General features: G+C 31.8%; 2 protein-coding genes across 2 annotated transcripts; both read right to left on the bottom strand.

Annotated features, from left to right (window-relative positions):
- Positions 1 to 551: 551 nt before the first annotated feature.
- On the bottom strand, positions 552 to 7,070 carry LOC110900338. Its single transcript, XM_035982962.1, has 6 exons — positions 6,863 to 7,070; positions 6,077 to 6,792; positions 5,572 to 5,968; positions 2,655 to 4,191; positions 993 to 1,215; positions 552 to 794 (listed from the first exon to the last, which is right to left on the bottom strand). Exons 1-6 carry the CDS (start codon positions 7,068 to 7,070, stop codon positions 552 to 554), a joined length of 3,324 nt encoding a protein of 1,107 aa, XP_035838855.1.
- A 10,370-nt stretch (positions 7,071 to 17,440) lies between these two features.
- Positions 17,441 to 19,961, bottom strand: LOC110907662 (replication protein A 70 kDa DNA-binding subunit B-like). The gene is made up of 11 exons (XM_022152613.2): positions 19,950 to 19,961; positions 19,573 to 19,852; positions 19,390 to 19,492; positions 19,159 to 19,286; positions 18,980 to 19,064; positions 18,766 to 18,901; positions 18,480 to 18,688; positions 18,293 to 18,413; positions 18,038 to 18,217; positions 17,863 to 17,931; positions 17,441 to 17,759 (listed from the first exon to the last, which is right to left on the bottom strand). Exons 1-11 carry the CDS (start codon positions 19,959 to 19,961, stop codon positions 17,523 to 17,525), a joined length of 1,560 nt encoding a protein of 519 aa, XP_022008305.2. The 3' UTR covers positions 17,441 to 17,522.
- Between the last annotated feature and the right edge of the window lie 3,300 nt (positions 19,962 to 23,261).

Below are 23,261 nucleotides of genomic sequence, written 5' to 3'. Positions count from 1 at the left end.
AATTAAAAAAAAACATTAATTACAATTATGAAATGACTAAATATTTAAATATTTTATTTTATAATAATTTGGAAATTGGAAATACGACACTTTAATAAAGTGTTAATATCGATAGTAAATGAAAATAATATCGGTAACATCAACTCATAAATACTAAATAGGTGAGACAACGGTCTCTTCAAACGATGCTACTTTGTATAGTCCTCGAAAGGCCTCAGCGTCTCGTAAGTATAGAAAATCTTTCAGTCCAATTTGTATCTCAAGAATACCACAGCGATCGATCTCAAAAGACCAAGTGTCACCTTTGTTCTTAGCTAATTTGTTACGCCATGAATCAAATGAAATTGAATTTACGTTTGTAAAAGACGACACTTCTGACCATCGTTCGTCTTCAAATTTAAATAGCTTCACATTTTTTTCAGGGGTGTTTCCAAAAATAAACATATGAAGTGTGTTGCGGATTTTGAAAAAACTGCTTTGGCGACCAATAACATCAGTACATTGTGGTATGGAAACCTTCGAGAAAGTTTCAGAATCCACATCAAAAGCAATCATATAACTTTTAGCAGGCGTCCAATAGTGTGGAGATGGAAAATATAAAACATTATTGCATAAAGTTCCGGAAGACAACCAATAAAACTTGAACCGTAATCCGGTCCTTTCAAGAAAGTTAGAGTTTTCCATTCACATGTGTTCCGAGAATACACACGCGGTACAACATCATCCTTACGACGTTGGAGAAGTATTATTTTAACATCGTTAGATGAATCAATATAAATCCCAGCTGCATCTTTCTGTAAATCAAAAAAATTTTTAGGTTTCTTATCACACAAATTCAAAAATTTGTTAGTTGTTGGATTCCAAAGAATCAATTCGTTCGGTAACCAATGGATGGAGATCAGTAAAAGACCATATTCAGAAGCAAGAATTGTTAGATTTGAAAGACAGGTGTCAACGGGGAAGGAAATAATCTTCCTTGAAGAAATGTCTACCTTTCCACTAATCAAGTTATGAAGAACAATTGATGACTTGGTCAGCGTGATAAGCTTACAATCTTCATATTTAGCGGTACAGCGATAGTGAATAATCGCAAAAAAATGTGACGACAATTCGTATCGCCATTGTTTGGAAACACATCTTAATCGAGCAACACACTTTGTTGGTAGCCTTGATAGGATTTCGTTAGCAAACATTTCAAATTCAAGACGTTCCATCCTACAAAATATTTCATAAGAAACAATTGATGAGAATTATGTACTCGAATTTGTGAAGTAAGCAACCAAGTTGCATGAATGATATACAAAACATATAATATAGCAAAACTGAATCGTATGAAGATTAATGACAAATTATAAACAGAACATAATGAAAGATATATAACCAAACAGAAATTCCGAATTGGAGATAATTACCTTTTCTCTCAACACAAATAATCTGACCAACTAAAATGTGCTTTATTTATAATTGCATTGGAAGGTAAACTTTATAATTAATGAGGATATTTTATTTTAAGAATATGATATATAAGATATAATTCACTAATACATTAAATTCATTAAATAAGAAAATAAATGAAAATATTGTCTCCAAAATTAGATAAATGAACCATTCAGAACCATGTAAGTTGGAAATGATGTACCTAATGATAATTTTAATTTCGACATTTAATAGAATATATAAATAAGTGTAACTAATTTTATGTGATTGACCAATTTCCATATTTACATATAAACTATAAATTTTAAAGTAAGAAAGTTTGTTAAATGATGTACATAATTCTAACTTAAAATTCGACATTCACTGAAATAAATAAATAATTGTAACTAATTGTATGTGATTGTGAAATCTCCATATAAACTATATTTTTTAAATTTAAAAAAATTGCGTAAAGTTAAACATAAGAATACAAACTTTTATCTTCTATAATTTGTTTGAAAATAGTTTGTTCTATTTAAGATGCTAGGTTAAATAAGGGAAAAAAATAATTAATGATAACATATAGCTTATTAATCGTTAATCGATTAAGAAAGTAATTAGTCGTTACTATATTAACATAGTCAATTCTTTAAAAAAAGAATTATAAATGGAATGATATATATCATTATTTTTTGTCAAATTAATTAATATAATATGAAGATGTAACAAATATAAACAAATAATAGAATATTCGTAAGATAAGTTGTGCTAATTGATAATTTCCTAAAATTAATTAAAAAAAAAACAGTTGACTTATTTCGGTTAAGTACCCGGGTACTACACGGGTGGCTAAACACCAAGTAAACACATAGAAATACTATACGTTTAAGCGTTAAACTATTATTTCGAAACCAAAATATTAAAAGATTGTTAACCATACGTTTAAGCGTTAAAAAATGTAACAGTCACAATGCCAGTACAATTTTGCAATAGAAAGCCTATCTCTGTTGAATATAATTTAATGCGTAAATACTTCGTTATAGGTTTCTTCGAATATAATAAAAAATGATACAAAGTACGTGAAGTAAGATAAAAAATGATAAACATAAAAACCTCACAATACATTGAATATCTCTTTATATACAACATTCATTGTTTTATTTGTAGGCATGCCTTCATTGTCAAGTATTAGTAACTTGATTCCATCTCGTCTTGTAACCCTGGATAAAGCTACGTACAATTGACCATGTGTGAAAACTGGTTGTCTTAAGTACAAACCAACCTTAGATAGCGACTGGCCCTGGCTTTTGTTAATCATCATCGCAAAACATACTGTTATTGGAAATTGCCTCCTTTGAAATGCAAAAGGAATCTTTCTGTCCGAAGGTACCAAATTCATTCTAGGTATGAATGTCCGAGCACCAATATTTCCACCTGAAATTATCTCAGCTTCAATAACACGGCTGTAAAGTTTTGTCACCTTTAACCTTGTACCGTTACACAAACCATTTCGTTGGTCAATATTTCGCAACAACATTACTGGAACACCAACTTTTAGCACTAACCTATGATTTGGTAAACCAGACACTTTAAGACCATTCAGCACGTCGGGTGAGTATATTTTTTGCTGATCAGCATTGCCATCTTCAGTAGGGCATAGACTGTGAGAACTAAGATACTCTTTTTCTTCACCTGGGAAAACTGCCAACAATCTGTCGTTAATCTCATGAACAACCTCATTCTTAGGCGCAAGTATAGCTCTGGTACTAAAGTAATTACGATCATTGTAGTTCTCCAAGATTGACGGATAGACAAAATCAATCAGGCTAGAAATTGGATCAGATATGTTGTCAATTAAAAGCTCAGGTGGTATTTCAATTATTGCTTCTCCATCATTGGAACCACCAACATTTCCCTCACCAACGTCCAACAACCATTTTGCAAAATTACTGATCTCTTCAACTTCAGATGATGGTCTTCCAACGGTTAACCTCATGTTTCTAGTTAACGTCAACAACTTACACTTACTCCACAGATAAGACGAACATAATGAGGCATTCACAATTTCTTGTCGTCCATCGTTTGGAACAACAGGTAATATTTGCCTAAAATCACCACCAAATACAATTACCTTTCCTCCAAATACAACATCAGACCTGGATGAATTAGATATATTGAAAATGTCATGCATAGTTCTATCCAAAGCCTCAAATGCATGTTTATGAACCATATGAGCTTCATCCCATATAATGAGTTTGGTCTGCTGTAGTAATTTAGCTACATCATCGTCAGGTTTAATATGACAAACGGAATCCTCATTAAGATTCAAAGGTATATGAAACCTAGATTGCGCCGTTCTTCCTCCCTCCAACAGCAATGATGCAATTCCGCTAGATGCAACGTTTAATACGATCTCACCTTTTGACCTAATTGCAGCAGACAATGTTTTCCATAAAAATGTTTTACCAGTCCCGCCATAACCGTAAACAAAAAATACTCCCCCATTGTCTCCATAAACTGCGTTCATAATTTCTTCATATACTGCACGTTGTTCATCCGTTAACAAATTCACCTGACCTTGATAAACATTTTCTAACTCTGTTCTGTCGTAAGCAAGCTCTTCGTTAATCAATCGGCAGCGAAAGTTATCTAAAGATGAAGTATCCGGGTAAGGCATTGATACAAATCTTCGAAGCGATGAATTATTCCGAGTTAAAAACTTCTCGATTTCGCATAAAACATAGTTCTTTAGTTGCTCATCAGGAATTGATAAACCTGTGAAAAATCAGAACCACATATAAATTTAAGAGTGAATTACAAGTTGTGTCCTTTATCTTTATGCTAAATTTCATACGGTGTCCTTTATCTTTAAAATTGATAAGTTTTGTACTTAATGTTTAAAAATCTTACACGTTATATCCTTTAAGCCTAACCTACTTAATTTTAACCATTATGTGAAGGGCAAATTGGTCTTTTTACGTATTTATTTAACAACATGGTTTTAATAATTTTAATAATTAAACACACACGTTCTTATCTCTCTCAAAGACTCAAACACACATTTTCTCTCTAGATCTCCCACCCTTACTAGTTACCACCACCTGCCGCCACCAACCCCCATATCACCACCGCACCACCACCTGCCACCCCACGTCTAGGTCGGATCCAGACCCACCTCAGAATCATTTGCAATGATAAAAAAGGTTTGGTTGCCATGAGTCAAGTCGTTCAAGAAGTGTTGGTTATCAACCGGAGTGTAAACCAGTTTGGATACAAGCCATGTTTGGTTCGAAAACAAAATTCAGTTAACATAAAAGCATGGTTCGAGTCATCATCTTCCCCAAATATGAACCCTGATTTGTCCCTTTCAATTTCACGTCAAATTCGAGTTCCATGATCACAGTTTTTGAATAAAACCTTAGGGCTTTTGATTAGAAAATGAAAACAACTAGAATGGTGGCTTTCTTACCTCAAATCGGTGCACTAATTACGACGGTTGCCCGTCGGAAAATGAAACAGCGACGTCAATAACAACAGAGCAGGTTGTGATTTCGCGGTTGCCGGATTGTTTTGCTGAAAGAAATTGATTCCCAGAGCAAAACAACGAACAATTTAAGGTGTTTGTTCCATGTGAGAAAAGGCAAAACGTGATGAATAATTAAAACCACACCTCGATGGAGCTAAGATGAAACAGGAGATGAGAATAGTAAAAGAAGGCGCTGGGGTTGCTGGAAATCAGAACGCTGATGGTGGTGTAGTGGACGCGGTTGGTGTAAACGGTTTTTGTCCGAAGGCCTTCTGGTCACACAATTGTAGAAACTAAAACTAGAAACCATGTATTCAAAACGAGGAAGAAGATGCAACCAAAAAGGTCAAACTACTTTCTTATTTATTAAAACCTTTTGTTTCACAATAAATAAGTAAATAGACCATTTTGCCCTTCACTTAACAATTAAAAGTAACTGGGTTATGGCCAAAGGACAAACCTTGTAAGATTTTAAAACATTAAGTACAAAACTCGTGAATCTTAAAGACAAAGGACACCGTCTGAAATTTGACACAAAGATAAAGGACAAAACTTGTAATTCACTCTAAATTTAATGGTAAGTTTTTAGTAATTGTCACAAAAACATAATATGAAATTTATAATTTTACCTGAAACACGATGATACTTTGAGAATCTGTACAGAAAATCATCTATTATATACTTCCATGTGCTTTCCCAGACTACTTCAGGTCTAGATAAAGTGCTTGACAGTAACATGGTGGCGAATAAATTGCAAATATAACCTGCGCTACCTGATATATTTGCTTCTTTGATGGCCTCAATGTACTCTGAGTCGTCATCCAACAAACCAAGCGCATAGCAAGCATCTCTAAAAGTATCGTACACTCGACCATTAACTGTTTTAATATCATCAAACGATGTTGGTCCTTTAACTTTGTAAAGAAGAATTCTTAAATAGTACGCTTCACCGGTAGACAGAGAAACGGAATGAATTCTTCCAATTGTTTTTCCTTTTATTCTCGGAACCCATATACGCTTGTCAAGCTTCCACACATAAAAACATGGAAACTATACATATGTTAATGTACGTGCAACAGGGTCGTTAGGATCTTGATTACGTTGCATCCAAGACAAAAACATTGATGAGTTCACAGATGGTTTGTTTAGCACTTGATTAATATCTTCATCAAGACCGAAACAAACTGTTTGTTGTCCAGGAAGATGGAAAGGCAACCGCATAACAGAAGGACTCCTATAATTAACTTCATTCGAAAAAATCCTCCAAGAGGCTTCACACGCCGATATATACCTACAGTCATAATACTCTTTAATTTCATCATTTTCTGGTTGCTCGTTTTCATTATTGCTCGGAACCACCGCAACTGTTGCTCTATCAGGACCTTTATTAATATATTTGAACAAATACTTTATTGACGCCGCTTGGTTGCACCATTCCATGTTTATATGCGCCTGATATCTTTTCAAAAGCTTTTTGTTGTAAGGTACAACACTTCTGTTGTCTAACTCAATTCTATTTTTTAAAACGAAGGAACCTTCATCTCTTCTTCTGTATAAGGGAAATCCGTTACAATCCAAGGTTGAGTGATCTTGAAATTTCTTTGGAAACCCTTTTGAACATTTTCTATCAACCATACATGGAGAGCTCATTCTAGCGTTACCACATGGACCGTGAATCATATGGTCTTTCACAAGCGTATATAGTTCCGGGTCTTGGTTTATATCACGGATTTCTGCAGAAATAAACTGATCAACATGGTCTACAGTTGGAAGTTTGTAATCATTCTCCATGAATAAGCACATATGCGCATGAGGCAATCCTCGCTTCTGAAACTCAATAGTGTAAACAACTACACAAAAAGGTAAGAAACTGTTAATTATCATTGAGATTATGTTTAAAAAGTAAATTTATTAACATACCAGCTGAAGCTTTTCCAAACAAATCACGGTCTTTCAAATCTTTACAAATTGCATCCAGCTTTATTTTAAAGATTCGCGATAAAATATCAGGCCTATCCTCTGGATTAAGATTTGTGTCCTTAAGAAACCTTTGAACCTCCGGCCACTTGGGATTGCAGGTAATGGTTATAAAAAAGTCGGGATAACCATACCATTTACAAATGGCCATAGCGTCAAGATAGTTTTGCATCATATATCGTGACCCGCCTGTAAACGAAGATGGAAGGAAAATACGTTTTCCAACCTTAGACAAATCTTGTTAGCCGTTATATCTTAGTTTTCGGATATTCTCATATGTATCAGACCTGAGATCTTGTTGCTGAAATCTTATAAAGTTAAGTCGCTCGCTCTCAATCATCGTATAAGCATCAACCAAGAACTGTTGGAATAACCGTCGAGAAAAATTTAGAATCAATGAAAACTGGTTACTACGATCTTGTACACGATACGCAAAAGACTCTCTCATTGTACAATTCGGACGTTTCTTGTTAGTAACATCAATGACACCCCTATGGGGTATGTCAATTCTGTAACCGTCGTCTCCATATGGGAACAAAATAGGATACTGAAGTGCAAGATAGGAAGGATGCAATTCACTTATTCTTTTTAATGACCCTGTTTGTGTCTCGACAACGATATCTCTATTCTCAAGAGCGTTATCAATATCTCCAACAATAAGAGCAGCAACCTCAGAGGAAGTAGGTAAGTTATAAGTCCGACCATCTTGTTCTCTTTTCCCAATAAGGCGAAGCTTTAAAATGGTATTAGGATTCTGTTGGAAGCAATCTCTAACCATCCTATAAATTTTCACAAGCACATTGTTGGCATCCAACATTGCTTTGATTTGTTGTATTAGCTTATTATCAGTTTCGTCTGAAGAGGTTGATGACGAAGCATTGTCTGAAGACCTGTTTCATAAAATTGAAATAGTAAGTAAATATATACTTAAAATAAATGTTATTAAAAAAATTAGTTCATGCATGGTACCTAAAAACTGATTGCCTGTTTGCCAACTCATTTTCAGTATCATATATGTATAACTGACAAAATTTAGGTTTCCCTCCGTTTTCTGGCACAAGACTACCAATAGAATGGTAATTTTCACCACTAATTCTGTAGCAAAAAGGAGCATTACCAGTATTAATGGTCTGGTCAACCTTACCACCCATTGACGTAAACGCGAACATAGAATTGTAACGTCGAATGTTCTTTAAAAAGTGTCTGCTTTCATTGTCATTGGACATGAATAGACTTTTATAATAAGGTGTCGCAGATTTGTAATCCGGTAACACAACTTTGGCATAACCACAACATAACATATGACATATTTTGCCACCCTCTTTTCTTCCGCTTCCTTTCTCTGCATCCCATAACTTTGCATAACAAACTTCACAAGTAATAACTTGATCACCATGATCCAAATAATCTGTTAAAACATACAACATTAGAGTTATATATACAACATTCATTACAATAATAAGATATACGTATTTAAGACTTGGTATTTTTACACTATGTAGCACTACTTATCACCAAACCTAACCTGTGGAAACACCTTTATAAGGATCTCGTTCGACGGTTTCCTCTGTGGTCAAGTCGATCATTGGTATAGGAGATGAAATACGTGGTTTGGATACCAACTTACGTTTACCAGATGATAGCCTTTGCAAATTATAGTTCAATGATGATGTGCAGGTGGTTGATGTGATGCCAGTTGAAATATTAATTCCAAAACCGTTTTCTCTCGTTGTCCGATTGCTGGTACTACAAATAATGTTACCTACTACAATTGACAAAAAGGATACTCAAAATATCGATGCAAAATAATACAAACATAAAAAAATATAAAAACATTAAATTAAAAAATTACTTACTTGTTACCATACTTGACGGACTTGGAGTAACATTATTAGCCACATCAGGAGTGGATTCAAAATTGTGACAACCAGTTTTGTTGACTATGTTATCCGATGTAACACCTATGGTAGTAGATCTTCTTTTGTCAATAATACATCTAGGTAATCGCATGCTATCTCTATGTTGTGTAACACACGGAGTGGAAGTGGAATTAATATTGGTGGATACAATATTAAGGGATGACGATGTAGTTCCCCCATTTGATCTCTTATTATCCAAGTATAATTTTCTTAATTTTCTTCTATGAGATGCCTCGTCTCGAGTAACAATTGGGAGGACAGCTAACAGAAAATCGTAGACATATTGACAAAAATTATAATGAACAAACAATAACAAATCAAAATAGTTAGTTGTAGATAAGGAAAAAATAATTTTCAATTTGTTATAAAAATATATAGTTAAAATAATACCATTCGTTATGCTTGATAAAGGTCTTCTGCCTCGTCGAACTTTGAAGAGACATAAATAAAAAAATGGAAGAATTAATAAACAATTCGAGCATAATAGTTAGCTAACTAAGTAGGTGTAAAATAATATAAATGGACAATGAAATAATTAGTGTTATACCGTTAACAATGCCGGAGGATGTGTTTCCATTTCGGTGAACTGCAGATATATATATATATATATATAAAATCAAATAATTGAGAAGGAAAAAAAATGTAAAACTTTAAATAACTTACCATCCTGAGTGTTTTCTTTATCAATCTCATTGTATACGGAGTCAATCTTTGGTCGTTTAGGCATTGCTATGAATTAAAAAAAAAGTGTTACATTACAGAGTTGGTATGTTGGATCACATGTTAAGTAATATTTAATCAATCAAGATTCATATATAAACTGTAACAAACCATTATGGTGGTAATTGTGTACATCGATCTATATTTTATACGGACTCATAAATCATAAAATTTATATAAACGGATATAAACAAAAAGCAGTTGCACAACAGTGTATATCAACAATAGAATGAATTCACATTAATGAACAAAAAATAATACGAAAAAAATAATAATTTCTAAAAACAAAATAAAACAAATAAATTATATAATAAAGTGAGTACTTGGGAACAATAAAAACAGAACCAAAACAAATTATATAACTTCTAACTAAAAGGAGAAATAATAGTCTCTATAAATAACGCTCCATTAACTCCGTTAAATGTATCAACATCTTGTAAATAATGCAACTCTTCGTCCGTTACTTTAACGGTAACCATATGTCCCCAATCACTAATTAAAATCCATGTGTTGTACTCAATTATATGTGGTTGGTGCCGCGTATTTTGGAAAGAAACTGTTTGAGAATTCTGAAAAGATAAAACCTTATGCCATACTTCACCTTCGAGTTTGAAGAGTTCAACAATAAGCTCTTTAGGTTCGGAAACAACAAACATTTGAATATTCCGTTTTAATGTGATAAGATGCCCTTAGCTAGAAATAAGATCTTTAGTCAAAGGAAAATTAATAAGTTTGAATGTTTCAAATAAAACATCAATAGTGATTGGGGACATATGGTTACCGTTAAAGTCGAGAATAGACACTTGCAAATACATTATTGTATCGACGCTTGATGTGGAGTACTATAAGGTCGTTAGATTGGTTGTAGTACAAAGTGAAGTCTCGATAGGAAAAGATATACTTTTCGTTGAAACAAATTCAATCTTGCCACAGATAACGTTATCAACATCTATTGACATATCATTCAAAGATATTAGCTTCCGATTTTTAGATTTATTAAGGCATACACAATGCAAAATGGCAAACTGATTAGTTGATAATTCTGCACACCATGCTTTACTAAAACATTTGAATTGACAAATTGATTTTGAAGGGAGCCTAGACAAAACTTCCACGACTAAGGTGTCAAAATCAATAACTTCCATGATCTGAACTACATCGGAACAAAAAAAATATGAAATACATAACAATTATGATTTGTGTATTATATATGTATACATATATTACTATAAAGGTGCATTATAATGACATCATGCAACTTAAGTGAATGATACTATGCGAAAACAAATATTGTGAAAAAAAATACATACAGGTTCAAATAAGATGGTAAATCATTAAATAACAATAGATTAAAATACAAAGTGAACAAACTAACCGAGTTCAAAGGTTGAATACCCAGGAGCAAATTAGCAACGGAAGATAAGTGTTTTGATCAATTCTTATTGAATCAGCCAATACGAAATGAAAGGGGGATATAGAACTAACAAATTGGAACAAATCTATATCAATATATAGATATAGAATATACAAAAAATGGAAAGATATTTATGTAATATGTTACTTTTGGAAGTGATTAAATTGTAATATAGGTTTCCATAAATGAATTTGCTTACCTTATATTCAATATTTTATTTAGGAAAATGAGATTGATGACATCTTTGCAATTAAATAAAAAAAATGTATTGTGGAAATATGAAGATTGTAACTACTTACTATAATAGACATATCAAACACTAACAACATTAAAAACCTATTACAAAATAAGTTATTGGTATCATTACAAAACATCTAAATAAACTAAACCATAGGAAAGTACGCAAAGTTTTCATGTTCATCACCACAACCACCAAAATATATTGATGTGCGTGAAGTGTGTTATATTTTTAATGTATATTTAAGCCCTTTTTACACTTTTAGCCAAGTTTTAAATTTATAAAACACGATATTCACTAACACTAAACACACATATGGGCAAGTGCACCCATCGTTGACGTAGTATAGTGTTGGTAAGATACCGAGGTCGTCCAAGGACACAAGAGCTTTTAATACCGGTTTATCCTCAACGTCTAATCAAATCAAAAAGTGAGAAAAATGTTTTTTTAGCTAAGAAAATAAAAACTAACTAAATGCTGAAAAATAAAAATAAAATAAAAACAGATAGACAAGATGAATCACTTGGATCCGACACGTGTATTAGTATAACCTTTGATTATTTTCGCACTTTTGCACTTGTTTAAGAGATTATCTTAGTTATTGTAGCAGGCCCCTCTTTTGAAGGCGACGTTACCCTTAACCCAGTAGTTTGAGTCAGCAAGGATACAATCCTAAAGGGTCGGATTATTGAAAGATAATGAATTAAGTTATTAATGCAAATTGTGGTAGGCCCCGCTTTCGGCGGTGACGTTAGCCTCGGCTAAGTAGTCTGAGTCAGCAGGGATACAGTCCTAAATAGCCGGGTTATAGTATTAATAGTAGTTAACTTATGAGGGGGTCAAAGAGTTTGGATCCCCGCCATCCAATACCTATGGGCATTGAAGGAGATCCTACTAAATTTGACCCAGGTCCCAAGCAGGACCTCTAAACGCTGAACAAGGGCAAGACCTTTACCAAACCGTTCCCTTAACCCCCGACCAGGTAGCCAACATACCTCCATATAGACCGTGGAGATATGAATGGTGAAAATCTTTTATTTTATATAGACAGTAAAATAATGCCAAGACACCACGGACAAACGATAAGGAAAGATCACATTCAACATAAGCAACTAGTTATTAAAGTCATTAATACAAAACCAAATAAAAAGTGCAAAAGATTAAAAATAAAAAGTATTATACTAAACACTTGTCTTCACCAAGTGATGTAAGAGACTTAGGCAAACATGACCTTGATTGTCAAGAACTCTTACGATCAATCTTGGATCCCGAGACGACTCACACACTCTACGATGGACAATGGATGATGGTGGTGGATGATGGTGTTATGGTGGTGGTGGGTGGTGGATGAAGTGTGAGAGAGGTGGTGTGCCAAGGGATGAGATGGAATGAAACCAAGCACTCCTATTTATAGGCTGAACAGAAGGCTGGGCACGGCCCCGTGTCCGCTGGACACGCCCCCGTGCCCGTCTGACACTCTCTCTCCTCATTAATTGTAATTCGCAATTACAATTAATGCGCCTGCTGTACTTTCACCACGCCCCCGTGCCCGCTGGACACGGCCCCGTGGTGGGCAATGGAAGCTTCTATAAGTTTGTCTTTTATGCTGCTTCTTGGGCACGGCCCCGTGCTGGCTGAGCACGGGGCGTGTTCAGACTTCTGCTTTCTCTTCTTTGCCTTGGAGGATGCCGTTGAGGGTCCGGGCAGTCTACTTTTGTTCCTTTTCTTGTATTTATGCTAGAATTAGTTGTCTTTTTGCTTCTTTTGTGAATTTGAGCTCATTTCATCCTGAAAATACAAAAGAAAGACAAAAACACTCTTTTTCCAACATTAGTACTTAAAAAGGGTTAGTTTTATGCCTTAATTGATGTGATTTATATGTTGTATTTTACACACATCATATATCTATTTAAAAGACTAACAAATAGCTAACCAAACCATAGCTGTTTTAAACACACTTTATAGCAGTCTTCGTTAGATTGAAGTTACATCGTTCAACACAATCTTCCTCTGTGAAGTTACATATGTGAAGTGCAACATGTGTCCAAACTGCAACTGGTTATCATCCATGAATTTCCTCCATCCATCAACAGCGTAATGTAACGTACCACTGTTTAACTCTGTCTTTGTTTCATAAACGTCAACATCACCATTCATGTTTTGCACAGATATAGTTGCAAGCTTTCAGACAGGCCGGCTCTATTAACAACCTCAACAGGCAGCCGCTAAATGCGTTGAAAGAAAGCAAAATATAAGCAAACATAAAAAATTATAAAAGTTTTTATGGTTGATCATGTAAAAAAAAGTACCAGCCTATACTCTGCTTTACGGCTAAAGTTGAAGAATTCTGGATCCATGCCGAGACCGGAAACTTTGTTTGCATTCCTTGTAACCTTCTTTCGATGCTACACATTTTGAACAGCAGTTAACCGTTTCTTTGCCTTTTTTAAGGAAAATAAATATATAGAGGTAGTTAACAACAAATATAGTATATATTGTACAATTAAAGTTATTTAGTACAAAGCCTATTTATGAAATTGGATAACATACTCATTTGGCTGAAAAACAAATAGTTTACTTAAAGATTTTTACACATAATATATACACTTTGTAAGACTTAAAAACAATTAAGAACATTGATTCTAAAAGTAATCACTTTTTACTAAACTAATACTGGATTCATTCTACTTGAAAATAAATCTCAACATATTCAATACGACCACAAAGAAATAAAATACGAAAAATTCAATAATTTAAATTTTAAACTTGTTATTCAGCAACAATTATCAATTTTCTATCAAACCTTATGAATATAACTAAGAAAATAGTGATAATACAAACGGATATTAGTAAACTTAAAATAAAATACATAAAATATTTAATACCTTGACAGTTTGAGCAGATGTTGTAGAACGTTTTCGGCCTTTGCATTGTTTGTTGAAATTATCGACTGTGACGGATCGGTCGACAAAAAGTTTACCTTTTCCCTTTCCTTTAACCTGTTGTGAAAGAATAGAGTTAGCACATGAAATATTTTACATCTTATATGTTTTATAAATTTAAAGCTAAAATTATTCTGCATCAATTTACATATACAAAATGTACTATATCTTGAGAAAAAAAAAAGGCTAACATACATCCTAGACTGTCTTTCAATTTGATCTAATAAAGTTGGAGGTTATTTTTCTAATATACTAAAGTTATTAAATTAATTGTACAATGTCATAATTATTAAATTAATATTTGACTGGTAAACCTAGGAAATAAACAATATAGTTGTTAAACATCTAATACAACTAATATGAGCATTGAAACTATTTCATGTACCTTACTTAAAAAGCAAATTGATTAAACAATGTGTTTGTACAAACAAACAAAAAAAACAGCCTATAAAAGTAATGATATAGATGAAACCGTAGGTTTAAAATCAATACTAATGTTGGTATGGGTTAATTGAAGCTTGAATTCATAAACATGAGTTATAATACGCAATTATCATAACTAAATTAATATAAATATATAATAGTAGTTGTAAACTTACATCTTGGCTTGTCTTGAAACGTAAACCATCACCTACTTTCAACATCTCTTTAACATGAACCTTCTTCGGTGTACTTGACGTGACTGTTCCTGATGGACTTTTATCAGAAGTGGGTTGGTTATCATCTTCCTCTATGTCTTGCAAACATAATATTTAAAAAAACTTAAAAGAAGGATAAAAATGGATACAAAATTTAATACTTAATAGATACGAACCTTAGAAAGCGCTTTATCATAATCGGCCTTAGAGATCTGAATTACGTCATCATCATCATCAGATTCAACTTTCTTGCTCAACCTTATCTCAACCTCGTCTCGATACACGGTTAAGCCAAACATAACATCATTAAGTTTTTCAAAAACCAGTAAATCATCTTCTTGAACGCCAAGATCGTTGCAAAGTTGAGCCCAACCTTGTGAAAATACATAGTTTGAATTAACCTTACTTGTTGACACTGTCCACGGAGAACCCTTATAATTAATTTCATATGAGCCAGCCACTACATTGTCTCCAAAACATTGTTGAACAAAAGAATCTTCAATGATCTACATAATATGAAACATAACACATTGAATGTTGGCTATGTACGTTAGATTATAAAAAAGTGAAAAACATGTTAAAGATAAGTTGTAATGAAAATGAAATGAAATTACGTACCATAAAACCCATTCTTAGATGACGATTAATTGTGAAATAAGATTGACGATATACGCCATTAACATAAGATGAAAGATGGAGACCAAAATGGTTCAATGGAAGAAATGTAAGCAGACAATCCTTTTGAAGTTCAAGCTCTGAAACAACTGTTTCCCAGCCGTCAGTTAAGACCGGCATACCTTTTACTCGTTTCAACATTACGACCCAGTTTTTCCCACTTGAGTGATATATACGCAGCTTCCTATCGGCCCAATCCTCTCCATAGAATTGAGTAACAAATGAGATCGGGACATCCTATATATATAATAGTGTTAACTATATTTTAGTATTATAAGTTTCAAAAATCAAAATACTAAAAAATATTACTAAAAAAACTGAATTATAGGTAACATATAGAATGCTTACTATACTCAATGATGATGGCTTCAGAAGATACTTTACAAACGAAGTATACATTTTCAAACCTGCAACAACAAAAATGCTAAGACGAATGATTTCAAAAAACAAATAATTTCACATTCTCATACTTTACTGAACAGTAATATATACAGTATAGAACAAAAACACTACAGACAGAACACTGATTGACCTAACAATACTGAAGATTCAAATCATGAAAACACAAACTTATGTGGTTGAATAATCCAAAATTTCTATGACCTTACAGATATTATTATAACTAATTTGAATGATTTTGAAATTTAAAGTTCTTATACCCGTATCTATCAAATTTAAAGTGAATGATTAAATACAGAGTAATAACCTAACGTTTATGTATAAATTATACTCGGTATATAAACAAAATTTGAACATAGGATAACAAAAATAAACTACAAACACTAATTTCTACCAATTAAAGTCTAGATCTTACGGAAAACAACATAAACGGTTAAGATTCGAAGTATATCAATGTATAGGTAAAAAATCAAAGATAGAAAGGATTATATCAAAAATTCATCAATAATCTAAAGGAACTTAATGTTGTTACCTACAAATCAAGATGCCAAGCCCTAATTCCGGAGTCGATCAGCTTAATAGAGAAGATTCCGGCGATAATCGTAGCAGTAGTTCCGGTCGGCGATTCACTTTAACATTGGGATGATGAAGTTTTGATATGATGGTTGCGTATGGTAAGGAATCTAAAACATAATTACAACCGTCATTTGAAATGTTACATAAACAACCCCTATCCTTTGAACATTGACGCCAATACAATGGATTTAACCATAAATTATAACAACACCCTTTTAGTTCCACTAATGGTTAATAAATATTGAAGAAAGTGTTAAAATATTAGTATTTTTAAATCATGTATATCTAACCACAAAGAATTTCCTTACAATGTATAACCACAAGGAGTTTATTTAAAAAGGTTAAATTCTGTATATTTAAAGTTTTTAAATTTAAAAACGGATTTTATTATTTAAATTCTGTATTACTTAAAACGTTAATTTTTTTTTAAAATAGTATGAAATACTTTCTATAACCTGATTAATATGTATGTTCAGAATTAATTATGGTAACTGTTTATAAAAGAAATTGATAACGTATTTTGTACATTACCTAAATACATTACATCTATAATTAAATTGCTCATAATTTAGAAATGATCATGAAATTGATTTATCGTTACAAATTTAATAAAATAATATGAATATTTTACAGTTACATATAACACAAAAAAAATATAATTAAAGTTTTATATAACAAAAAAATTTATAATAAAATTCAAACTTTATAAATAAAGACTTTGAAAATTCAAAATTTGACGCTTTTACTGGGACGGAGAGAGTAACATTATTTTTTTAAAAACGGATTGTATTAAAAATGATTCTGATTAATATATATGTTTATATTAAATTATACGTTTTTTAAATAATGTAGAGTATATATAGTAAAAAAAAAGTAGAATAATCATGACATATATAAGAAAAAAAAGTATAATTAACAACAATTAACAAACAAAAAATTTGTTTCCCGAAATAAACAACTAAACCATGAAACAATCACGTTCATATAAAATAACCACACGAGTCAAACCAATAACCCAACAAAAATATCCAAAAAATGAACACAAAACAAACGATGATATCAAATGTTTAAATTATAGATGACTAAGTTTCTTTCTTTGGAATTAGAAGCACTTCATCGACACCACTGTCTTTACGCATCTTTGATGAAGACTGGGAAGAAACATCATCCACGTCATACACGGTATCCAAATTGCGCTTCAAGTCACGTTCGCTGTTCGTATCCAAGTCAGCATCCTTCTGATCAAACGATGTTGTAAAGCCAACTTTAAAAACATTTGAGCAAGGGGTTACATCGTCTCCCGTTTGGGATATAGAATCCTATAAAAATAAAATAAATAAATAAATAGGGATGAGTTATAAATATTCATTTAACAGATAATGAGTAAAACTTAAATGATATATAAGGTAAAGGATAGTAAACCTTAACAGGCAAATCATCATTACGATTTGAATCGGATGGTTCGACATTGACGGCTTCCTCATCAATAGGCTGATTTTTTTTATAAAAAGTAAAAAACAAAAATGATATTAATTAATAGTTAAACATTGTTGGCAAATTGTAATAATAGTACAAAGGTGAATATGAATAAATATACCTGAATAGTGTCAAAATGTTTATCAAGCTCGGACAAAACAACCGGGTTATCAGTCATCTTGGAGACTGAGTAGCCATCAGACTTCTTGCTGATGTTAAAAGAAGAAACAGCAACCTTGAACGCAAACTTCATATTGAGTAAAGAATTTAGCTCCTTTGGAAAGCTTCCTTCGTTTGCTAACTGTTGAAAAACAAAATATACTTTAGTGTTGTATAATAACCAAAAATATGATAAAATGAATTATTTAGTACATACTTCAATGTTGTTGTCTAAAAGCTGATTAGCATTAACCTTCAAAAGCTTTGTCACCTCACGCTCAAACAATGTTAGACTCACAATACCAGTACAATCTTGCACACGTATATAAAGCCTAATTCTGCAAACAAATATTAATGAGATTTACTTTTTTTGACAAACAAAACTTAACATGGATAATATTTACCTTGGAATTGATGAAACGGTCCTTGTATTACAAACATCAGTCTTGCATTCCAAGACAGTAGCCTCTTCAAAACCATCAGTACCATCCTGCTTCTCTTTAACAACAGTAATGGTTGAAACCTTTTTGTTGCAGTTTGTGCACGCGTTGTAAAACCACTCATTGTTCGATGCAAAACTCTTGATAGTCCCAACAATGACAACAAACTTCGTCTGTGTTTAAGATATAGATAATGTATAACAAAATAGATAATGTAAAACATATTAAAACAATTTTTTATCTGTGTTACCGTATCTATTGAGTTTAACGACCCAATGGGATAAAAAGTCAAGTCAGAAAGGAACTCTTCAGTGGCAGACTTCACAACAGAAGAACTTAAGCCAGAATAACTGGAAGAAATTTCGGGAGAAAGTTTCTCGATGAATCTAATAAAAAATGAAAAATAATAATTTAGAATCACAGAAATGCATACAAAATTATAAAAACATATTAGGATAGTGAACCTTTGTTTAAACTCAGCAACTTCATCAATATCACTGTTAATTAAGACTCGGGTGACGGTATACAAATTAGAAACCGACAAATGCCCTGTACATAATTATAATTTTTTTAATTAATTTAAACAGTTATTTAAAGTGACACCGTAAAGAAAAAACACAATATATTTGAAGTAATACGATACCTCCCCAGAATCTGTATTTCCCAAACTGAATGATTACGACGACATTTTTTTCACCTCGATTGCTGCTCTCATACTCCATTATTTGATCCGCATAACCGTCCCAAAGTGTCACAAAGATCTGCTTATTGCTGAACATTAAAAAGGTTAACAAAAAAAGTAGTAGTTTAGAATACATAACATAAAAAAAATAATATTATAAGGAATAAAAGTGAAGATAAAATAAATAAATACTTCAAGTCTTCAAGCATAAAGGTGACTTTCTTCTGGTTTTTTCCATTATTAGTTTCCATGTCTACCTCGAAGGGAAAACTTTTGATCACAAAACCAATCACATCTGGGGAAAAAAAGTAAAAAGTGTCAACAAAAGAAAAAATGTGTTATGTTGTATTATATAGTTTTAATTGTATATGATACCAATTGGACTTTTAAAGAACTTGTTGTCAGCTGTTGGATCCTCCACAACAGAATCAAACGGAGTAAAATCAAAACCCCATTCAGAACCAATAGCATTGTGGCATTCCTCAACAATGGTGTTGTTATTAAGGTTAATCTTCAAACCACTGTTAGCGTACTTGACCTTCTGACGATTCTCACCCAAGGAAGGATTTCTAATCGTCAAACAACGCTTTTCTTCTAAAAAGATGTTGATATCCAGATGCGTTTTTAGCCAAAACAAAAGCTTGCATTTTTGTTCCTTGACAAACAACAACATTATTTTAGAAAAAAAATACGTACTTTAAGAATTAACAGTATATAATATTAAATTAAAACATAAGTCTATGAACACTTACCTCACTGTCCATGACTATCATATCATAACAATAAACTTTTCTAGCGGTATTGAAATCAGCTCTTGTCCACAAACGAACAATGCGTATTCTGATGGTGTAGTTATCAACGTTGAGGTCCAAATTATTCAACAGTGTGATTGCAGCTTCTTCCATTTCTGCATAAAATTCAAAGGAAAGATTAGAAAAAAAAACAATATATACTAACACATTGTAATAAATTATCAATCAATATCGTATAGAACAGTCAATGGCATTCTTACCAACGCTTATGAAAACTGATAGACAAATTGCTGAGTAGAGAAGATTGATTACAATGTGAAATGTTTAAAGAATATTTATAATAGGTAGGCAATGTTAATTAAGTAAACATTGTATATTATACAAAATTAAAATATCAAAAAAATCAATTATAATAAACGATGAACATGGAAATATGTAACAGAAAGGTCTTTTCTAAAAATACAGTCAATCAATCTAAATGTCCAAAAATAGGATAATATGTCATAAAAAATGATAAATTGAAATGTAACAAACCACCTTAGTAAACGGATTTGAAATATTAAATTCATTCTTTAGCTTTAATTGAAAATGAAGCTTTCCAGCATTATACAACTTTAGCAGTTATAAACTCAGCACTGAAATATGACATATCACACATTCAGGAGCATATCCATATAATGTGCATCAATATCACTATCTATACTATATTTCTTTACTTTTTAGGCTAATTATAGGTCTGTAAACGATTCAACTGGAAAAAAATAAATGGGGCATATTATCAATTTCCATAGTTATCAATTTGAAATTGCAAAGTACGGAGGGAATTTTTATGATTAATAAGTTTCAAAGTAATGAAAAAATCTAGAATTTGCAACCTATTATCTCGTAGCTGAGATTCTGTAATTATAAATAATATAAAATCTATAATGCAAGGTGTATAAAAAGTTTATAATGTAACAACATAGTGTTATATATTATAAATAATATAAAATCTATAATGCAAGGTGTATAAAAAGTTTATAATGTAACAACATAGTGTTATATATTGTATATATAATACTAAGTTCATAATACTGTTTTATGAATACCTTAATATTATCTGAATACCTTAATATTAAAATCTTTATATATGCAAAAATTAGTTTATATATCGTTTTTTGATATATAATATGTGTAGATTTGTTAGATATATATAACACATTGAACTTTGATTTTATAAACACTATATTTAGTTGTAAACAATAATCAGCAATGTTAATATGCGAGTATATCAATTTAATTTTATCCATAAAAGTAGTTTGTATATCGTTTTTTATCTATGATAAAATGTTATAGTGGGAAAAAAATTTACTAAAATAATAGATTAAACTTTTAAGTAATGGCATATAGTGGTTAAAATAAGAATTAAGATGAAAGTTATATAAAAACTTGAAGTTCAAGAACAAAACCAATGTTAAAACCAAAAATCTTGAAAGGCAAAAAACATGCCATAATTGTCATATAACTAATTACTACGGCTAACGTAAGGTACAACCCTCTCAACACTCAAAACCTGCTCATTTTCATCAAAAGAATAGTGAACCTGGTCACGGACCTTAATTCGAGCGGCTTTCATGAACTTCTTCCAAGAGGTTAAAGCGTATCGAAAACCACGACCATTGGTTCTTCTTTCACGTCTGGTACCGTTGGTAATCTGGAGAGGCGGATCCAGATGTAAAAATCTTATGGTCAAATCTTTTAAACCTTCATGAAGCTTAGCCATGCGTGAAACAGGATCAGGAATTCTCTGTATTGAAATAAAATTAATAATAAAAGTTAATGTTTATTAAGTAAAAAAAACATAAAACTTGTTTATATCAGTTTTTAAAATGATATCCAAACTTACAAAATAATCTTCACCAGCCATACGAACAAATCGAGTAACACCACCATGTATTTGTTCTTCAACTTCATTTTCAGCGTCTACAGGTGCAACTTTAGTCTGCAAATTAATATATATAAAATGTATTACATTATGATATGTATAAAATTTATAATTAACTACCAATATTGAATTTACCTCATCAAGATCTACGTCAGGATAAGTTATTTCAACACCGTTTTTCCCAAAGACTTTTAAATAGAAAAAATGACCAAAACCTTTGGTGAATAAGAAATAACTACTAACCTCCAACTGAAACAGACTAACAATTACATCCATACCAACGGTAAAACCGACTTTGCCGTCAAACGTTACAATGGAAACGTTAAACGTTTGGTTGTCTATCATTACAGTAGAGATTACATCATTTGACGAATAATCGTAACTCTTTGGCAAAATACATTGAGGAATGACTGTAGGATGATAAAAAAACAAAGTGAAAAAGGTTAGTATTAATATATCTAAAGTAATAATTAAATACATTAGGAAAAATAAAATCATATTTATCTTACATAAAAGTTACATGATGGAGGGAGCATATATGTCCAGAAAGAGCCACGACTAACCCCATCAACGAAACTTGTTAATTTAAAGGTAGTAGGATCTACAGGATTAAATACTACCAAACATCCTTCGGTTAGACCCAAGTGTTCTACAACATTGGACCAACCATGAAAGAAAAATAACTTCCCTTTAGAAGCGCTTAAAAAAACATTAAAGACACGGCCGTCTTCAGTGTGAATCATAACATTAGAAGGGCCTTTGTCAACACCCCATAGTTTGGAAGCAGCATCCTCGGGAATGGACTAATAAAACAATGAAATGCAAAATGAATTATAATTATAGTCAAAAGATTAAAACAATACAATAATAATAAACTGTATTTAATAAGAAGAAAAAGAAAAGAACACAAATAACTAAAGTAATAATTATTCATTTACCAGAATAAGTTGGTCTGCTCGATTCATTACCCTACAGAACCAGGGTCCTCTGTAACTGAATTACATAATACAATGTTAACAAAATATAACATGTTAAGGTTATTGTTAGAAAATAATAAAAAAAGCCACAAAATACCTTGATGAACTTTCACCCATAGTGAATACCTACAATAACGGGATACATAAACAAACGACATCAAATCAAATATTATGCAATCAAAATAATTAACAAACAAAGGTTTCATGAATAAGTTGAATCAGGATTTGTATAACTTAAAAATAACAAATTGAAAATTTTTTATAAAAATATTAATTCATAATTAATAAAAATATATATTACATAACAATCGATAAACTGATTTTCGTTTCAATAAGTTGAATCAAGATTTGTATATCAATTGTATTTAGAACAATTGTAAAGAGAGATTAGGGTTTATGATATCGATAACA

This window comes from Helianthus annuus, chromosome 2 (genome assembly GCF_002127325.2).
Source record: "Helianthus annuus cultivar XRQ/B chromosome 2, HanXRQr2.0-SUNRISE, whole genome shotgun sequence".
NCBI lineage: Eukaryota > Viridiplantae > Streptophyta > Magnoliopsida > Asterales > Asteraceae > Helianthus > Helianthus annuus.
Note: the sequence above shows the minus strand (reverse complement) of the source record. Positions and strands in the feature narration are given on the sequence as shown.

Bases quoted from the DNA above. Each gene is read 5' to 3' on its own strand.
- LOC110900338 (XM_035982962.1), bottom strand. From the start codon at position 7,070: ATGGCCATTTGTAAATGGTATGGTTATCCCGACTTTTTTATAACCATT. The intron at 5,969-6,076 runs GTGAACTCATCA...TATGTGTGGAAG, and splicing joins AAGTGCTAAACAAACCATCT to CTTGACAAGCGTATATGGGT. The intron at 795-992 runs GTAGACATTTCT...TTTGATTTACAG, and splicing joins ATAACTTGATTAGTGGAAAG to AAAGATGCAGCTGGGATTTA.
- LOC110907662 (XM_022152613.2), bottom strand. The intron at 19,493-19,572 runs GTATCATATACA...TTTTTTCCCCAG, and splicing joins GTTCTTTAAAAGTCCAATTG to ATGTGATTGGTTTTGTGATC. The intron at 18,689-18,765 runs GTAACACAGATA...TCTTAAACACAG, and splicing joins CGTTAAACTCAATAGATACG to ACGAAGTTTGTTGTCATTGT.